General features: G+C 41.9%; 4 protein-coding genes across 5 annotated transcripts; 1 reads left to right on the forward strand and 3 right to left on the reverse strand.

Annotated features, from left to right (window-relative positions):
- Nucleotides 1-340: 340 nt before the first annotated feature.
- On the reverse strand, nucleotides 341-6,419 carry heatr3 (HEAT repeat containing 3). The gene is made up of 15 exons (XM_047042433.1): nucleotides 6,135-6,419; nucleotides 5,704-5,876; nucleotides 5,319-5,406; nucleotides 4,286-4,389; nucleotides 3,990-4,099; nucleotides 3,748-3,888; nucleotides 3,240-3,535; nucleotides 2,455-2,545; nucleotides 2,030-2,184; nucleotides 1,836-1,918; nucleotides 1,614-1,750; nucleotides 1,447-1,535; nucleotides 1,154-1,297; nucleotides 891-1,067; nucleotides 341-793 (listed from the first exon to the last, which is right to left on the reverse strand). The coding sequence occupies exons 1-15, from the start codon at nucleotides 6,264-6,266 to the stop codon at nucleotides 680-682; spliced, it is 2,034 nt and encodes a 677-aa protein (XP_046898389.1). The 5' UTR covers nucleotides 6,267-6,419; the 3' UTR covers nucleotides 341-679.
- A 381-nt stretch (nucleotides 6,420-6,800) lies between these two features.
- cnep1r1 (CTD nuclear envelope phosphatase 1 regulatory subunit 1) lies at nucleotides 6,801-9,184 on the reverse strand. Of its 2 annotated transcripts, none has more exons than XM_047042436.1 (6): nucleotides 8,675-9,184; nucleotides 7,823-7,894; nucleotides 7,654-7,727; nucleotides 7,457-7,566; nucleotides 7,287-7,341; nucleotides 6,801-7,180 (listed from the first exon to the last, which is right to left on the reverse strand). In XM_047042436.1, the coding sequence occupies exons 1-6, from the start codon at nucleotides 8,697-8,699 to the stop codon at nucleotides 7,139-7,141; spliced, it is 378 nt and encodes a 125-aa protein (XP_046898392.1). In that variant the 5' UTR covers nucleotides 8,700-9,184; the 3' UTR covers nucleotides 6,801-7,138. The 2 variants fall into 2 exon arrangements, with proteins under 2 accessions (XP_046898392.1, XP_046898391.1); XM_047042435.1 differs by having other exon boundaries at nucleotides 8,663-8,765.
- On the reverse strand, nucleotides 9,092-10,932 carry LOC124482083 (arylamine N-acetyltransferase, pineal gland isozyme NAT-10-like). The gene is made up of 2 exons (XM_047042434.1): nucleotides 10,465-10,932; nucleotides 9,092-10,185 (listed from the first exon to the last, which is right to left on the reverse strand). The coding sequence occupies exon 2, from the start codon at nucleotides 10,177-10,179 to the stop codon at nucleotides 9,307-9,309; it is 873 nt and encodes a 290-aa protein (XP_046898390.1). The 5' UTR covers nucleotides 10,180-10,185; nucleotides 10,465-10,932; the 3' UTR covers nucleotides 9,092-9,306.
- A 199-nt stretch (nucleotides 10,933-11,131) lies between these two features.
- On the forward strand, nucleotides 11,132-13,691 carry sdr42e1 (short chain dehydrogenase/reductase family 42E, member 1). The gene is made up of 3 exons (XM_047041958.1): nucleotides 11,132-11,236; nucleotides 11,592-11,675; nucleotides 11,923-13,691. Exons 2-3 carry the CDS (start codon nucleotides 11,614-11,616, stop codon nucleotides 13,040-13,042), a joined length of 1,182 nt encoding a protein of 393 aa, XP_046897914.1. The 5' UTR covers nucleotides 11,132-11,236; nucleotides 11,592-11,613; the 3' UTR covers nucleotides 13,043-13,691.
- Nucleotides 13,692-13,735: the final 44 nt, after the last annotated feature.

Raw genomic sequence — 13,735 nt, forward strand, 5'->3', positions numbered from 1 at the left:
TCACACCCTGTTAATACTAGCCTATACAGGGGAACAGCTCATTTACTACATTTACATGTATTCATTTAGCAGACGCTTTTATCAAAAATCGACTTCCAACTACCTGAAGTGCGGAGCAGTCATAAAAAATCTGATCTGGAAGCACTTTTCCAGTAAATCACATTTCCCATGAAGCCATACAAGACCACAGTAATAAATGTGAATCAAGTTACACTTGTCTAATTGTAAATGTACTGTAATATATTTGCTATATATATTTGTTTGCTATATATATATATATATATCTATCGTAATTACACATAAAACAGGCACACAACCAGCAAACCATTAAAATACAGTACAACAAAGTGTACTTTAATTGTATAAGTTGCATTATGTCAAGCACAAAAATGTGTCCTTTCAAGCAAACATTACAACATATTCAACAAGTTTGAGATATTGTTTTTCTCATTTATATTTTATACTCAAAATCATTTTGAATACTCACTGAATAAAGTAAAATGTTACATTATTTAGACCTGAGTCTGTGTTAAGAGAAACAAAACAAGCAAATAAAAAGTCAGCCATGGTTGTTGATAAAGAACTGATAGTGGAGTTTCAAAATCCCAGGCCATTTTTGTCCCAGGCCTCAGAGGGCACTCAGAGGACAAGCCATATCATGTCAATCAGTGGGATGCAGTTACTTTTTCACCACCGTCTCCAAGTAGCCTATGAATCTCCTCAAGTTGACTTTGATGTTGTCTAGAACACACAGCTGTTCTGGGGTGTACTTTCCCTTCCCCTCTTTACGAATCTGTGAGGGAGGAGCCAAGGTAGAAATCAAACACACGGTTCAATTTAGTCTGTGTATTCAAAAGAATCATGTCCTGGAATGTTCCGCCACTCTGTACCTTAGCCTTGAAGACAGGTTGAAGTGCCTTTAAGGCAGGCAGTAAGAGGATGTTTTTAGCTGCGGTCTCTGCCTCCTCTCCATCCGCAAAAACATCAAACAAGGCATCCAGAGCCTCACCACACACCACCAAGTTGGGGTCCTTAGACGCTACTTGGAGTAAGGCACTGCCAATCATCTAAATTGAGAAGAGATATGAAGACATTCTGTTAAATGAATAGTCATAGTACACTGGAATACTGGATCGGTTCAAAGGGAGGGTACCTGGAGGTTGTCTGCAGTGCCCTTCTCTTTGGCAAGTGTGCTGCCTGTGATGCCCAGGATTGCCAGGGCGTTGACCCTCACACTGACTACATCACAGCGGGTCGCAGCCTCACTCAGGCTCATCAACTGCTGGGGACTCATACACTGGGATACACACACACCAATAATCCGTCATCTAAAACATTTACTGGCGTGAGGCAGTGCTGAGGTACAGGCTAAACTGAGAGCTGGATGGTCTAGACAGGTTAATTTGGCTTGAGAGAGAAGGCTGCCGGCTGCCTCCTACATCTCACCTGTGGGATGTTTTTAGAGGCTATCATCTGTAACAGCGACCGCATGGCACTGGTGACTGCCTCCAGAAACTCCTCCTCCTTTGGGATGGCTAAAAAGTCCAATTATTAAAACAAACTTTAATATCAAAATATGATTTTTTCATTAGCATGTGATATGAGGATCTGACCTGCAGAGCTGAAGACTAGTGAGGACAGGTGTTGGGCTACAGCCTGGAGGGCAGCTGCCCCCCCCAGGGACTCAGCATCCATGGTAGACAGGATGTTGTGTAGGCAGGTAAGGGCCCGGTATTGTACCCTCTGCATTCTGGTAACAGATAAGACTTGGGTCAACTGCAGTAGATGCACCGTTCAGTTCTCCTGTTCTAGTGACAAATAGGCGAGTGAGTTACTTTTTAATCAGGCATTTCCACATGGGATCCTGAGAACACACATCCATTGCTTCGCTGCTGGGGAACTGGGTCTTCTTGAGAATCTTAAGTTTTGAACAGAGATAGAAATCATGTCAAACACTCTCTCAGTTTAGCAGTTTATATGTTGTGTATATGGGCGATGTGTTTGTGTGTGTGTATCAAGCCAGTCATGCCTTCTCTGGGATGCTGTAGTTGGTGAGCGCTCCGTAAACCTCTGCTGACAAACACAAAGGGGACAGCAGACTGGAGATTCCGTCTGCAGAACCGTCAGGACACGTCTCACTCTCGTCGCTGCTTGACATCTCCTCCCACTCGTCGTCTGACGGCTCTTTAAACACACACACACACTGCTGAGGGGGCAATGCTGGTGGTGAGTCAACACAACAGCAAGCTTCCATAAAATCAATGGAAAGCTATTCTTTAATCTTTCATATAAATCATGTTTTTCCACTCCAGGTAATAGATTCAAACCCTGGGACGAGAGAGCCCATGATCCATGACGAGATGGCTAACAGCTGTGTCACAGACTGTAATGGCGATGAACAGTGCCTAGGGGGGTCAGCACTGCTGCCATGCCTAGAGCCTGCACTCCCCTCACCATCAGAGCAGCACATGTTGACGATGATCTCCAAGGACGTCTGCTGGGCTGTGAGCAAGGCTGTCGCCTCCCTCAGCTCCTCCTTCCCCCGCTGGACAGAGAGACAGTCATGAGATTTATCAACAGTTCTGCACACACTCACTGGTACCGATAACCAGTTGGAGACCAGATCCCTCCCGTGTCTGATACTGTACAATGGAAATTAGTAATTATACAAATGTACGTCTATATCTACAGTTTACAGATCTGTTGCCAGTAGCATAATCAAGGATGACAAAGAAAAAACATTATGGCATACTTGTAATAGAAGAGGGTATAGTCAGTGTTGATGATTAGTATGCAGTTGCCACTTCACTACCCTTAGGTAGATCTCAAAAAGAACAGGGAGCCACCCCTATCTTGCCATTCATCCACTACTGTCATCCACAATTAGAGGGCCTCTCCCAGTGTGTGGGCTGAAGGGGACGGCGGTGTCTCGCCAGGGTCACAGCAAGGGAGCTGCAGAGTAATGACGGGGACACTGCCATGTCCCAGGTTGAACCCTGCTGTGTGACAGTCCCCGCCGAGCCAGCCGGCAGAGAGCCTCTGCCCTGGGGATTAGGACACGGCTGCCTGCACAGACACAGTCTGACCCCATCTTTCCCCCGCTTCCACATGACTCACTGTCTCTCTCAGAACTTAAGACACAGACACAGGGAAAGGACAGGGGAGTACATATAGTCCGACTCAGCATCCTACAATGTACATGACAAAGAGCTCATCAACACAAAGTGTAAAAAACGTACAGGCAAAAGGTCAGAGAAGTCACTGTCTATCTTGGCCGCCTTGCCGTTCCTTCGTAGTCCATCTTCCTCCTCCTCGGCGTCCTCCATTTCCTCCACCACCATGTCCCTCGCTCCCTGCTCCTCTGCGTCGGCTGTTGGGGAGGCGGTGGCGTGGCGGGTGGTCTCAGCCTGGTGGAGCTCGGGGATGAGCGTGCCGGCGTCCAGCTCCAGGCTCTGGGAGAGGGTGGTCACAAGGGCGCTGAGTGTCTGGGCCTGGCGGGCCAGGGGAAGGCTGCTCTTCATGTTCCACACTGACCCTGGTGGTGGAAAGCAAAACAGCTCTAAAGGAAGGGGCGGACATTCTGACCGCTCTCACAACCCGCTCTCAGATTGAATGTCATCATTGAGAACTTTTATAGTTCTGCTACTCGTCTTTTATTACTCCAACAGTGCCCTAATATTCGAGGACAGCGTGTAATTATTCTAGGATGAAGCCTAGCACAAAGCACAGTGAGGTGCGGAGGCATACCTGCAGCAAGGGTCCTTAGCAGTGTGTGGGCCATGCCTGGCTGTGTTGACAGCAGCACGCTATCCAGAGCCACAAACACTGCAGTGTTCATGCTGCACAGTAGCTCCTGGTTGTCCTCAGTCACTGTGTGTAAACAGTGAGCTGTGAACACAAAACAACACACACAAACACGGTCAGAAAGGATCCCAGTGCAGAATAAATAATGACTAAATACTGATATTGGGCTTCCTAATGAGTCTTACCAGCTGACAGAGCCAGTTCCAAATTGTGTGGGTGTTGCTCCAGACACTGGAGGACAACATCCAGTAGTCCTGCTTTGTTGAACAAAGACAGAGCCTGGCTACTGCTCTCACTAACAGGGTGATACAACACAAAAGTCAAATGTGAAACATACGCAGGGGCCATCCATTTGCAGTTCTCAGAAAGGTGGTTGGTTACTGTCTAATAGAGTAAAAAACCCTTTTACCATCTTTAAATCACAAGTGATGTGGCTACAGTAGTGCAGATACAATAAGGGCCTTTAGAAATCTAAGCTCACCATAGATTCCACAGCAAGTTAACCGCTTCATTGGCTACATCTTCTGCTTTGTTTTTCTTCTCTTTCAACGAGAGGGCGGAGTTGGTCTCGAACCCAGTGCAACACTGTAGAGAAAACAAAACTATCAAAACACAGCACGACCATTGTTTTAATCACCCCAACAATGCCTCAAATGCGTTTCCAAGGCGAGTAAACCTCGAGGCATTGAGAATGTAGGGCTGTATTGGCCTGAGTGATACAGACCTGAATGATACAGTCCCTTTGTCACTGGTCACTCAGACACTCGTCTGGGACAGTCGTTGATTTGCACAAAAGGGACTGTAATGTTAAAATGACAATCACACTTTAATGACACACCTCTGGAAAGGTGGTCTCAACAGTTGAAGACGAAGGTGAACTGAGGAAGACTCTGAAATTATCATTTAAAGTTGTGTTCTTGTAAATATAGTCCTAGACAGCTTTTAATGTCATGTTTGATATGATTTTGTTTCTTATTTTACGCAGCGTAATGATGATCCAATTAGAATTGGTATGCATTAGACAACCTTTCTTTCATATGGCCGGTGTCCTTATTTTAGTATGCAGGTTTGGGTGTATATATGGAGAAGATTTACCAATCATTTGGAGTTTTGTTTACTATACGAGCTCCGGTGCATTAGGCGCCTAGTTTCATTGTGAATACCTTCGTTAACGATTACTCCAAAGGTGTGTTTTGTATTTGATTGTTTCATCATTATTCTATTGATAATCTTCTAATTTAGATAATAAACTATCATTTGTGCATTTGAAGTTACCGGTTCTCCTTGTACATATCTATCACACGAAGGCGGTGAAAACCAAATTCATTTCACAGCCGGGAACAAACACCAACCCTGGCCTTACAAGAAACTATCCTTTTATGTCATTCATTAAATCCTTGGCATTTTAAAACCTTGGAGTACATTCACTGCTTTGCAAACACACCTTTATACTAAATAGGATTAACACTAGCAAACCTGTTTTAGAAATCACTGCGTTAAAGAAAGCCACTCACATCTCGGAGCAGCACTGTCAGAGGCGTCATTATGTCCTGTTTTACCATGTCCTCACACACTTCATGTCCCCCACATGCACTCAGGTTCCTGTAAAAACAGAAGCACGTATACAATTCAGTGAGAGGATTATCAGTGTCACAATTGTATGAACAATAGTGAAGGCTGTATGATTAGGAACAAATCTGCTTAAACCCAGAGGAATCCACCTACAACTTAAATTGACTTGGCAACATTGTAAAGCATAACGTATATGTATGTGTCTGTAAGTGGTTTATCTAAGAAGTTACAACAATATATGTATTTAACTTACATCTATGAGGTTTCATTACTTCACTCAAGATCATCCACCTTAGATGTTAGGGGTAAGCAATACTCTAGATTTACCTGAGCGCCCCTGTGGCAGTCTCCCTGACAGCCAGGCTGGGGTCCAATACCAGGGGCCCCAGGCGCCGTACAGCATCCCTCTGCAGGAACCCAGGGATTGCCTGGCTCTGCTGGACTACCCGTGAAATGCTGGCACAGGCAAATTCTCTCATATCTGCACAGGGACTATGTAACTGATCACATGGAGAAGCGGTGTGACTACACAGCATACTCAATATCAGTACACAGGCTTTAATGTAAGGACTGAGAAAAGTTGTTTTGCCAAATGTACCAGAACTGTATGCACGCGTATGCATAATTTGTTGGAAATCCATAAGATTGGAATCTGACAAATGGTTACCACTTACACATAATGTAAGATTCATGAAGTATATTAACATTGCTGAGAATAACATTGAGTACATGTATAGGGAGTGGTAGCAGTCTCCTACTTTCTCGAGCAACTCCCCGGCTGGAGAATCAGTTTCATCGTGGTCGTCTTCCACCTCCTTTACAGCGTTGGTTGGAAGACCGACTGAGTTGAACTGGGGACGCTTGAATTTATTATTTTTACTCTTACCCATTGCTGGGTGTTAATTAAGTACAAATTGCCTAAATAGATCTTGTCGTGGGTGCTGACAAACGAATCCACATTACAACTCAGTAGTAGCCATGTGGAACATCGGCATCCATTCGTTCACTGCCGTAAAACGGTGCTCACAAAGTCGCAAAGGAAATGTCTGCCGTGTTAAAAAGCTACGTCGTAAAAAAAAAAGGTCAGACTCGAAACCACAACACGCAGCTAAATACTGTAAATCTGGGCTGGAATTAAGTATTTTCCATTTTGCTTCTGTTAAACAATGTCGTAAAACTGCATCCATATTCTACATTTCTTAGTTCGTTGTCATATACCAAGTAAAAGTCCCCAAACATGCTTTTGGAACAAATAAGGATAATAACCATAAACTGTCATAAAGTATTGGGTAACACATACAAGGTAGCTAGTACAAAGTTTGAAAACTTTGCTCTGATTAAATTCCCCTTAGCACATATTATTGGACTTCAGAATTCACAATGTATATACTCTGTTTAAAGCAAAAACTCCCAAGATCACATGGTTACCTGTAACAACATCTTGACATTTAAGTATTTATTATGTGTATAACAAGATAGTTTGAAAATAGAAACATTTATCTAAAACAAATGCACATTGTTATAAATCAACACATGGAAGCAGAAGCAGCTGTACAAGGTGATTAACACTGAAATGCAAAGACATTTCCCAGTAATTTCTTCATTACTTCAGATGAGCTTCCATTACAGCATCAGTGCTTCCTCACTCAGCCTTCTTCTATGTCAGGTTGTTTTAGGATTCTGGAAACTGTGTCGTCCAGAGTCAATCAACATAGTGATTAAAATAACACATCATTCCCCACCCTCCTTCCCAAGAGTTTTGTTATTGGATGTTTGGTCGAGGTTTGAGAATAAGTTTTCCCGTCTGTAAAATATAAAAGAAAAAAGACACAAACATGACTAGTCTGCACAGGACCTTTCTAATAATACTTCATTTACATACACAGAATAGTTGGGTAAATTTCACTTACATCGTCACAGGACATGTTGTATTCTGCTAAAACCGTCCGACAACGAGCTGCAATACTGATGCAGGGCCAGTGAAGGATCTGACTGGTAAAAGGGTGAGTGACAAGTCTTTAAACATGTAGCCTGCTGATGATAGGAGTGAAAACTTTTAACTCAATACAAGAAAGGATACATTGATGGGGCAACAACCCGTTTGTGTATTCCAGCGAAGAACAGAGCAATTAGAGTGATGCAGCTGATTGTAAAGAAGGGATGATTCCACAGCGACGAAAAAAAAGACACCTGCAAACAACGAGGTGAGAAGGACCATTTGTTTAGATAAATATAAAAATCTTCACTCAATAACTAATTTGTTTTGTTTTCACTGACCTTCTGTGTGTCAGGGTCTATCAACCAGTTCCACGCTCCGGTAGCCGTACAGACAGAAACCACTATCAGAATCACTAAAAGAAATTGAGATTGTATGAAATCCAAGCCTTGTGTATAGCTAGGTAAACATGTCTCCATTAGAATCACAGAGGCATCCAAAGATTCTTACTTCGCCACCGACCAGTTGCAGGCTGCAAACAAGACACGTACTCTGTCAGTCTTCTCTCAAAAGCTTTTAGATCTGCAAGACAAACAGCATGTTAGTGCATCGGATTGTCATCTTCAATCGTGCATAAGTACATAAATAGAGATAGTGTTGAGCACAGCAACTGCGCTGTTGGTTAAACATCTCAAACACACTCATAACGAGTGAATGAAAATCACAATATTAAAAAGGAAGATGCATCTTGACAGACAAATGCTAAAGCTTGCTATATGCATCGACAGTCAAATACATGGTCAGCCCAGGTAGGCTACTTGACAGCAACTTTGTTTCACGGACGGATGAAACTAGTACCCAACTAGATGGGATAACAAGTAGTTAAAATTGTCAGTCTGACAAGTTAGCTAGAAAGCAAATGGAAGATACAGCCTAAGTTAAACATATTGATATACAGCTAGCTATATATCTAATTGAGATTAAGCTAGATTTATGTTCGCGCATTAGCAGTACTGCTAACTAGCTAGTAGCTTGTTAGCAGCACGGAATCATTTGGCTGTCTAAACAGGTCGCTCTGCTCGATTTATTACTCCCAGCAGGACATTTCAAAGCATGGTTATGTATGGAAATCAAGAACGCTTCAAACATCAATCATCTGCAACAATCCAACGGAATTATCTTCCTTTCCAGGAAATAATCTGAGCCCAGCCTCGCACGCTAGCGACTAAAAAAGGTTAGTCTAATTCACTTCAACAACGTTCTTTATCGTCCAGTACACACAGCAAATTGTAATAATGATATTCAATCAAAGTCACGTGTAATTTCTGGTAAGTAAATTAGTTTGCTTGCCATGTTGACTACCTTCGGCCTGTTCCAAGGAATTCATTGCTCACTACCCGGCTCCTGGTGTTTGTGCTCAGTTCTCCTCGGGCCATAGGACTTATACGCAAACCAACGTGCATTGGACGTTTTCTATAACTGCAAAGTCATTGGTTGAAATCAGACAGACGTTATGAAAGTCAGTACGTTTTCATCTGATTGCAGGCATATTGCCTTTTCATCATAGTTTATTTAACAAATGTTATCAATGGTATTTTGATGTATGCAATCAATAGAATAAATTGATGATGATAATGAAATGTGCCTCCGTAGACTCACTCCAGCTCTGAGGGCTCTCATTAACTCTAAATACTTTTCTAGGGGAATTGAGTTTTTGAATGAAAAAATATTTCTAACTTTACTAGCCTCATGGTTTTAAAAGACAATACTGAGTGAAAATAAAGTGGGATGATTTTATTCATGTTATGAATGGATACAATCATTCAGATTTATTTCAAAAATTATGATCACTCATTTTTGAGGACATGGATCATTTTAACAGTCAGAGAGGCATAAGTCAGCAAACACAACATAAATTTGCTAGCATAGTGCTGATTTGACTTTGACGCTACAGAAAGCCCGTTTCAGCGATAAGGATACATTTGTTCCTGTGCTTAGAAAGTGTATGCGGCTTTGTTGTTTACAGGAACCAGCTTGTTCACCAAAACCACATTAAACTTTTCTTTCAAAACATCTTCCACTTTATTTTCAGGTATATCTTTCATATCCAGAAGATCCACACCCTCCTTGTAGTTAAAGGTGACTTCACTGAGGGTACAGCCAACAAGCACTCTGAATCCCGTGGCAGTTTGCAGTGAGCAGATGGACTTGTTGGTGAACAGAGAATTTGGATCAGTCTGCAGGCAGTGAGTTGTTTTCAAGAAATGATCGACTCCTTTGGGAACTAAAGTAAAGCAGTAGAACCTCTTTGTTTGGCTCTTGTTCAACAGACTTGAGTTGGCAAAGTTTTCATCAAGAACCAAGGGCTTTCGACCTGTCTTCTCCAAAATCCAGATGTCTCCATCTTCTATGAGGCGGAAGACACCAGGGGGCTGTGTTTGGTCCTTTCCAGAGACCAGTTCAAGGGGATACCATATTTGACCAGATACTCCATAGCTGACATCTGCAATGTATGCAGTTCCATCAATGTAAATCTTGTTGATGAGATGAGTGTCTGTCGGGTTGAATTCATTTTTAATGGTGTTAAAGACTCTCGAGCCAAGAATTATGGGATTGTAGCCTAACTCCCTCAGCACCCAGGAAAAGAGGAGGTTATTCTCACAACACCAACCTCCACGTTTGCTTTTGACAAGCTTATTGAATATGAGCTCAAGATCCATGGTGATTTTCTCACCACAGTGAATACTTAAGTTTTCAAATGGTATTGACATAACATGCTGCTTGTGGATCATTCTAAGCGTTTCAAGATCTGGTTTGTCAAATGGACCATGAAACCCAATCTTCTTAAAGTACTCTTCCAAATTCATTTTGTCCTACAGGTAAAATACATAGTACAGGGAATTAAACCAAAGCAATATAAAATAGTAAATTTACAATGTTGTTGTCAAATCCACAAGAGGAATATTTGGTGATTTTACATTTACATTGGAAGAACATTTAGCAATTATGAACATTGATTTCCATGCAGGCAGGCTCTATCCTGTAAATCACAAATCTATTAAGTATTAGTGAAACTTGCTAATAGTATCACTTAGGCATACTTAAGTGACTCAGCAAAACTAACCATACCGCTGAATATCAATTTCACTTACTTTTGAGCAATGAATGATGTTCCAAAGAAATAGTTAGGATAGTCTACTGAGTTCTCTGAAGCACTGGCAAGTTTGTTTTAAGATAAAAGCAGACGTTTGCTTGAGAAAAAAAAAATCCAGACCACGGCTACATTTTTTACCCTTTTCCCAGAAGTTAATTCTCATGCAGTGTATAGATTCTAAAGCAAGGGATCGGTGTATGAATCACTTGTTACCCTCATCATTTGCTTTTACATCAGTGTAGGAGGAGCAAAAGTGCATTCAACGTGTGTGCAATCTCTGAACCTTGTTCTTTTCTGGCTATTAAACAGTAAAATAATTGTCAAACTAAAATAATATTATGTAACAATAGTAAATCATTGTCCCAGCATGAGCAAGGTTACGTTATTGTAACGTTAGCTTACATGAACTTAACAAAATGTTATATTCGATTTTCACCTCACACTTGAAACTCTGTAATCGCTAGACAAAATACAAATGTTATTGAAACAGAAACTACAGTACAGATCTACGCTGCGCACCAATTATTCTAAAGTGCGGCCCCTTACTATCCGCGCCACTGAGGGAGGGAATGTTATGAGTAGTGCTTTTACGTTGGCATGTCCTTATGGCAATCACAGGCGTAACAAATTACACGTAACTTGAACCAAGAATTCACTTAGTTTACCATCAGCTCCTCCCATGGATGTCGCGTTTTGTAACTGAAATGTGTGCTGTGTCCACGTAATTATTAGTCTATTTAGGCTGTTGATAGAAACTGGGCAAGTAAAAGGTTAGTAACATCACCGGATTAAGTAGACATTTAAATTAGACGAGAACTTGCGCAATAGTAAATAGGGTGACGTGAATGCTGCCAATCGTGGTATATCATCTCTTAGCTCTCTTATTGTTCATTTACATTGTATGAGACAGTCCATTAGGCCTAGTGAAATGTGACATAGTTTTACACGTTATTGCAGTCGTGTAGAGGTATCTGATTGCTACACTTTGACACACGTGTGTAGCCTATCGTCCCATTTGATTTCTTCTAAGAATGGCATACTACTTGCAGTAGTTTGTATGCCTATTGCAGACAGCAAACACATCTACTTTAGGTGTCTTTATGGAGAAATCTTTGTTCATTCTAGGTCAGACAGTCAGCTTTGAGTAATGGGAACTTCACGTGTGGACACCTATTTGATAACCGGTGGGAGTGGATACTTCGGTTACCGGTGAGCCCAAATGATTTAATAACATAATTACTATTAATTGTTATACAGTGTTTGTTTTAAAAACCCCTGTTAAATTTCAGTTGTGGGGAGCCAACAACTTCTGAATGTGGTTATATTAGTTGAGTGCCACTAGGGGGAGTTATTGCATTAGATGAGAGTGCACTCACCAATGCCTAATCGTCTATATATATTTTAACTGCCAGAATGTCTTCTTTCATATTAAAACTGTACGTCTTACTTTCCTCAGACTGGCCTGTTCACTACTACAAAGGGGGGCTAAAATCCTTCTATTTGACATGAGTCCACCAAGCCAAGAGTTGCCTGAAGGCATCACCTTTCTAAAAGGGGATGTCCGTGACTATGTGCAGGTAGTGGAGGCTGTTACTGGCATCGACTGCGTTTTCCACATTGCCTCCTACGGCATGTCTGGAAGGGAGCAGCTGAACCGCCGTCTAATTGAGGACGTGAACGTCCAGGGAACAGAGCACATCCTCAGAGCATGTGTGGAGAGAGGAGTGCCAAGGCTGGTCTATACCAGCACCTTCAATGTGGTCTTTGGAGGTCAAGTCATTGAGGGTGGGGATGAGACCCTCCCCTACCTTCCTCTTCACCTCCATCCTGACCACTACTCCAGAACCAAGTCCATAGCTGAGATGGCTGTGATGGCTGCTAACGGGACAGCTCTGGAGGATGGAAGTGGGGTGCTGCGGACTTGTGCCCTGCGCCCAGCAGGTATATATGGGCCAGGAGAGCAGAGGCACCTGCCTAGGATAGTTGGCTACATAGAGGCTGGGATATTCAGGTTTGTGTACGGGAAGCCCAGCAGTCGCGTGGAGTTTGTCCACGTAGACAATCTTGTGTCTGCACACATTCTGGCTGCGGAAGCTCTTTCTTCAGACCATCAACACCGCTCTGCCGGCCAAGCATACTTTATTTCAGATGGCAGGCCTGTCAACAACTTTGAGTTCTTTAGGCCTCTAGTGGAGGGCTTGGGTTACTCTTTCCCAACACTGCGTTTGCCTGTATCTCTCATTTACTTCTTCGCGTTTCTCACCGAAATGATTCACCATCTAATTGGCCCCATCTACAACTTCCAGCCACTGCTCACACGCACAGAGGTGTACAAGACTGGGGTGACACACTACTTCAGTATGGCAAAGGCCAAGGCAGAACTAGGTTACGAGCCCCAGGAGTTTAACCTGGATGAGGTTGTGCAGTGGTTCAGAAGCAGAGGTCATGGCAAAAAACCCATCTCACCCATCAAAAGACTGATGATCGATATATTCCTGGTGGCTGCCTTTGTAGCTGTAGTTCTCTCATACATCCCAGTGGTTGGGAGTTTGTCTGTAGTGTCTGGATCTCAGTAATATTTGGCACCATTTCAGTTATCTATAATGGTAACATGTGGTATCAGATCAAAATAAAAAAAGAGTCTGTCATGGTTTAATTTGTTTTCTGATGAGATGTGATCTTTTAATCACTGTTTCAGATTGTAAATGAAAAAATACTCAAAGAAAAACCCATTAACAATTTGTATTAAGAACATACATATGACACCAAACACATTACTTATTGAGTTTAAATGTTTTAGACACTCACCTTTTGGAAAGTGTTTTTAAAATCCAGAACGGAATGTTTGCTTTCATTTTGTACTTACTTGTTCCACTAGCCCACAAGCAAGCACACAAATACAAGCATTTACAAAAGGTTTCTCGAACCATGATTATATATTATAAAGAAATCCTTTTTTACTATTTTTTTTGCCGTAATTTCTAAACATTTTATTTGAAATTTAACAACAACAAACTTCTGTGGCTTGCAGGTGACCACAGAGAATACATCCTGCATGTCTCTTTGTCTGGTCCTTGACAGCAGTGCTATGTACTAGGACTCACTTTCATTCATTATTGTTTTCTAAATGTTGTTTGACAATAGGTTTTTCTAATCTAATTTTTGTAGAATTTCATGTAATTATATGTTACAATTCTCAGAACTGTATTGAATAAAAATTGTATTAATCACATGCGTATTGTCCTCTATTGAAATGCTCAAATGTGGGC

The sequence above is a fragment of the Hypomesus transpacificus genome, chromosome 19, assembly GCF_021917145.1.
Source record: "Hypomesus transpacificus isolate Combined female chromosome 19, fHypTra1, whole genome shotgun sequence".
Taxonomy (NCBI): Eukaryota; Metazoa; Chordata; class Actinopteri; order Osmeriformes; family Osmeridae; genus Hypomesus; species Hypomesus transpacificus.